Source organism: Microtus oregoni, unplaced genomic scaffold (assembly GCF_018167655.1).
Source record: "Microtus oregoni isolate MIOR12 unplaced genomic scaffold, Mior012 000006F_ref0000085, whole genome shotgun sequence".
Lineage (NCBI taxonomy): Eukaryota > Metazoa > Chordata > Mammalia > Rodentia > Cricetidae > Microtus > Microtus oregoni.
Window position 1 is genome coordinate 46,842,553 of NW_024543065.1, and position 5,927 is coordinate 46,848,479.

The following is a 5,927-nucleotide window of genomic DNA, read 5'->3' on the forward strand; positions in this document are numbered from 1 at the left end:
CTGTAGTGATTTACATTATTGCAAAAAGAAATTTCGTTGATGCAGTTTGAGGACTACACTTAGGAGGCCTGCATCCTACACAAAGAACTGTACACAAGTAAGGAAAGTCAAGAGTGGGAGAAATAGTCATCCCCAGGAAAGAGCACACCAATTGGTCAGCCTCGAGTATATACATACAGGTAACATTATAGCGACTGAGCAGGTAGTGTTTTTGTATTTAGGGACACACACACACAAACATACACACACATGTATGTAACAATATTTAATGAAAAAAGGTTCCTTGAATTTGAGAGAGAAAAAAAGAAACATTTATAGGAGGGTTTGAGGGGCAGAAAAGAAGGGGGAGAAATGCTGTAGTTATATCATAATTTCAAAAATAAAAGAAATAACTAAAAACATACTGAAACAGTAAATAAAGACAGCTATGGTACTAGGAATCCACTATAGACCTGTCAGTTATAACACTAAAGAGTCCCACCCACAGCAGTACCTTAGGTAGGTAACAGTTAAGATAGGGAAATTTATTTGTTTAATGGTTAAAAGACATTCCTTAGGACTGAACACTCCATCAAATGCAACGCAAGCTCCAAAGAGTATTTTAAATTTTTGAATAGAAGTATTTTAATAGAGAAAAATTGAGAAGTAGACTATTGTTCCAAATACTTAAAATGAATTTATTTTTCCCAAAGTGTCATAAATTGAGTCTGTAGTAAATGCTGAAATTATCAAAATAATGAACACAGAGTTGTATTCAAGAAAAATGTTTGCTCCTTGAATTTTAATATTGTACAGAATTTCTGAGTTATAACTAGGTCATGTCAGGTATTTGAGGTGCACATTCAAATTATTCATCTCAGGGGAATCATTAAGAAGTGTTCAAACCAAAGAAAGTGTGGGTTTCAGTTCATCCACGATGTGCACGTTGAAAACAGGTCATTCTCAGTGCCGAAAAGGAAGAAGTGAAGTGCAAAATTAGTTTATTATTCTTCATTATTAAAAAAGGGCAGATGGTTGGATAGCATGCAGCCCAAAATGCATTAACTGCCTCCAAATTTAGAAATTTTGTAGGTGCATAAACCCCATAAAGGGTGATCAAGTTGTTCAACCAATACAAGATCACAAAACAGCTCACCAGCAGCAAGATGCTGTGAGTGGCTCTGAGCTCAGGAGATTGCTGGCTGGAGAGGCTTGTGCTGCGGAGATACTGGGCTCTCTTGCGGTGTCTGTAGAGGAGAATTACCATGTACAGGCTTGTCCACATCATGATGCCCACATAAAAGAAATCATACATGAATGTGATGCTCATAAAATATCCTGAATTGTGGTTCCCCAATTTTTTGCTTTGACAGTAAGCATGTAAATATACACGTCCAACTTGAGTAGAATTGTTTTTGGCCATTACAATTTCAACCATATATCCATAGATAGCCAGGTTAATGAGCCAGGAGCAAAGTAAGGAAGAAAACGTCCACGTTGAGAGTTTGGGCTTAAGCCAAGCCCACTGAGAATTACCGGGATTGATGGTGACGGCTTGAAATGTGCTTAGAATACAGGTGATACTGATGGACAGACCGCGGGAAATTCTGTATATACATAAAACAACCTTACAACCGACATCATCCAGAAAATTGGGTACTCCAAAGGATCCCACAATATCTGGTATCAAAATGAAAACAATCGTCACCATATTAACTATTGTCAGGTGAATGAAAAAAAGATCTATCATCTTCTTAAAATGAGGCTTAAAGAAGAAAGTGTAAATATATAAAATGAACAGTGATGTGTTTCCTATGACACCAATGCATAACTGAGATATGAGAAAGACCACCAAGACGACATTACTTATAAGCATGATGTTCGTCAGATGTGTTAGGCCTAGTGTGACAGTTAAATGGACTGTATTATAAATCTATTTTTGAAAAGGCAATTATGGGAAAATATAATGATTGCCAGCTCAGGAGCAGAGAGCTGATAAGTGATGAAATGTCCAACTCATTTCTTTTCTTCTTTTCTTTCTTTCTTTCTTTCTTTCTTTCTTTCCTTCTTCTTTTTTTTTTTTTGGAGAAGGTTTTTCCAAGTATCACTGGCTCTTCTGGAACTTGCTCTATATCCCAGGCTGATCTTGACCTCACCAAGATCCACCTATCTTTGTCTCTTAAGTGCTGGAATTAGAGACCTGTGCCCCACAGCCTGGAGATGTGTCCAAATCCTTTGGAGGTTAAGTCCACAGATGACCTCTTAGCAACTGCGTTCCAGGTATTCTTGACCATCTTAGAGGACAGAAAAAAGTGTTGGAAAGTAGGCAGTCGAATCTACCCGATACTCTGAACACTGTTATGTCAGGCTGAAGGATGTGTTGACCTAGGTGAAAGCCAAATATGCATGTTATAAGAAATTTTAAAAGTTATGTTTTTTTCTTTTTTCTTTTTCGTGTGTGTGTGTGTGTGTGTGTGTGTGTGTGTGTGTGTGTGTGTGTGTATGGGCAATTTGCCTGCATGTCTCTGCACTATATGCTTGCCAGAGATTCAAACCCTGGCACTCTGGAGAGCAACCAACAGTCTTTAACTGTGAAACCATCCCTCCAATCCCCAGGATTTTTCATTTATCAGTTGATATTGTTTCCAAGTTTATAACAATATTTGTTTCTAACACATATATAGTATATATAGTCCGTGTTTTGGCTGCAGATACGTTTCTGTATCTTAGTGATGAGTAAATACTCAGACTTTCCATGTGGGACTCTGCCTCTCATTTCACCTTACAGGGTAACCAGCACGTCCTGAAGCATTTCTTTTCATTTTGTCTATTGCGCTGACAACTTAGAGCTGAGCTGCTGATATGCAGACAGTGACAGCAAGGGCGAGACTGCGTATCCCACAGTGTTGAGCACATCTTCACAGAAGTGTGTTTCCCGTGACATTTGGTCATTGACACAATCAGGCTGATTCTGGCTGATAACCCACTGTAACAAAGAGTTATATATTTTGCAACACCTGAATAACATTTTCCATTACAAGATTCTTCTGTTTTGCTCTTGCAGAAGCAGAGATCTCAGGTCCACAGCTACACAGAGAATAGCAAAGCCATGATACTCATGAAGTTTGAACTTAAATTTTACAACATAGTGATATCACCCATGTTCAGTGGATTTGGGAAAGATTTACTCTATATTAATTCTAGACCCTCCACTGATCTAATTTTTTCTGTCACCTGAAATACAAACCTTTTTTCTTTGGCAGACATCTGTAAATTCCTCAGCAGTCTCTTTTATTCTGACAAGGTCAATTAGACTTTTCTCAGTGTGCCCTTCTGAATTTCTCCATACACCTCAAATCGCTGCCTTGACAAGAGTCCCTACCATATCCAAGTGTTCTATTATGAGTGATCAACATTTAAATTACTTAATGAATTCCACTACACAGAGATATTGTTCTTCCCCAATCCCAGTTATTCCTTATATCAGTGTTCAACTTGTTTCATGACTTGTCATTGTTTGCCACTGTCACAAATTATATAGTTAGACCGCACCCACCCTCCTCTAAGCTTTGAAAACACATCTCATCTCTACTGTGCCATAGGGCTTTTGCTGACCCACATTTATTTCTTGCATTATTCACATCTTCCCAAGTGTTATCCTGGATTGATTGTCATTCTCCTCGCCATTCTCCAGAAATTTTTTAATCATCCTTTCTTCTTGCTCTGTATCTCCCCTTAAATGCCCTAACTTTTCATAATTTTGTTACTCAGCACGGTCCTGAAAATTCCCTCCAGCAGCCGTGTTTATACTATTTGTTCCTGTAAAGAATAAAAGTTTGGGATAAAATGCCAGGCTGTCATCTGAACCCAGATGAAAAAGACTCACACTATGAGTTGCACAGGAAGATGCTATCAATGGAAAATGGATTCTAAATAGATTATCATTCCTTACTTGTTACATTAAAAAAAATAAAACTACCAGATTATGGTATCAGGCTCCTTTATTCCTAGGCTTTGGGAGGTAAACATAGGTGGATGTCAGTGAGGTTGAGGCCAACTTGGTCTACAAAGCGAGTTTCAGGATAGTTAGTGGTAAACAGAGAAACCCTGTCTCAAAAAACAAGGAAAAAACAAACAAAGAAGAAAAGGAAATTTGAACAATGAGGAATAGGAATATTCTATACAGCAGAGCAACTACTATGTGTATGTCAAAGGATGTGAAAAATTTAAAGTAAATGTTACCATACTTAATTTCATATATGTGAGATATTTTCATAAATATAATTATAGTAAAAATTAAGCTCAGCAAATATATAGATGCATTAAAAAGAGAGAAATAAGCTATCCAATTGTGTGAAAATTTATATAAGTTATGAAACATAACAGCGATAATCTTAATTCAATCACATTCAGAGTTCACAAAATACAGATGACACATATAATTTGGGATAGGCTATTTGAATTTTACTGAGAGCAAAACTGGAAGTGTTCTCTTTTTTCTTTCTGTGAATGAATCTGTCAGAATGTTGGCACATTGGAGGAAGAATGAAAAAATCCACATTCTGTCTGAGTGCTAAAAGATTCACCATTTTACATCAATTCAAATATATCAAGCACAATGGAGAGGATAAAGTTCCCTTGTGCAAGTGATGATCAGCCCACAGCTAGAGTGTCAAAATGAAAATGGGAAACATTAGTCTTTACAGCACTGTATATGGGTTCAACTGTAATTAAGAAAGATGCAAAATTTAAAAAATGGAACAACATTTTCAAACTAGAAGTATAATTTCACCTTAAATAAGCTATATTTCACAAAAGAAATGCTAAGGAGAAACACCTGCTACAGGCAATCAGCCAACTTTTGCAGCAACATAAAAATTAAATTTGAGAATAAAAATACACAAATACATCTATACATCATCAAGCTAAGAACATTAGATGAGGCATAACGATCACAAGAAAGATGATGGAATTTTTTTTGAGGACAGGGTTTCTCTATGTAGTCCTGACTGTTGAGGAACTCACTGTTTTGACCGGACTGGTTTTGAACTCACTGAGATTGCTTGCCTCTCTCTGCCTTACAGTGCTGGAATTCAAAGTGTTTGTTACCCACCCATCTTGATGGGGAATCTTAACAACATCTTCTTGCAGTTAGCCAAGCAAACAGATAAAAGAGAAAATGGGATACAAAAATTTGAGCTAGAGAACCTGGAGAGATAACTCAGTTGCAAAGAACACAGGCTGCTCTTTCAGAGGATTCAGGTTCATTCCCAGCACTCACATAGCAGCTCCTCACTGTCTGTACCTGCATTTCCAGGGTATCTGACACTCTCTTATAGACATGAACTCGGGAAAAGCCCCAATGGACATAGCATAAAAATTAAATAAATTATATAAAAAAGTCTTAAAAATTTTTCTGGAGAACTGTGTAACAAAAGTGCGCAGTTACGGTAAAGCAACAACCATTTGCCATCAGGATCTGTGACTTGAGAAGTGAATGTGACTATATAATTAATATTAAAGAAAGGATCATCAATCATCTAGTTTGCTGTTAGACTAAATTTTATGTCTATCATGTTGGTTTATAGAGAAACTTAGTAGGGCTGGACAGATGACTCTGAGATCAAGGTGTTTGTCATGCGAGCACTGGAAAGTGACCTCAAACACCAAGCACCGATGCAAAGGCTGAGTGTGGTGGCTTAGACAGGCTGGTGACAAGTGGATCCCCGAAGCCCATCGAGCAGCTGATTGAGCCAACTGATGTGCTCCAGGCTGAATGATAGATCCTGCCTAAAAATAATTAGGAGGAGGTAGAAAAAGGCACATGATGTCAGTGTCTGTCCTGTACACACATGAGTCAAGTACGTGCATATACCGCACAAAAAAGAAAGTGAAAAACTCCCAATTCCCATCATGTTAAAAACAAATGAATATCTTGGCAATGACAA

At 37.5% G+C, this 5,927-nt stretch overlaps 1 protein-coding gene across 1 annotated transcript; it reads right to left on the reverse strand.

Moving 5' to 3' along the window:
• Positions 1 to 907: 907 nt before the first annotated feature.
• LOC121450210 (vomeronasal type-1 receptor 2-like) lies at positions 908 to 1,855 on the reverse strand. The gene has a single exon (XM_041655051.1). The coding sequence runs from the start codon at positions 1,853 to 1,855 to the stop codon at positions 908 to 910; it is 948 nt and encodes a 315-aa protein (XP_041510985.1).
• Positions 1,856 to 5,927: the final 4,072 nt, after the last annotated feature.

What these genes read in the sequence shown, in the direction of transcription:
- LOC121450210 (XM_041655051.1), bottom strand. Translation starts at nt 1,855, where the DNA reads ATGCTTATAAGTAATGTCGTCTTGGTGGTCTTTCTCATATCTCAGTTA.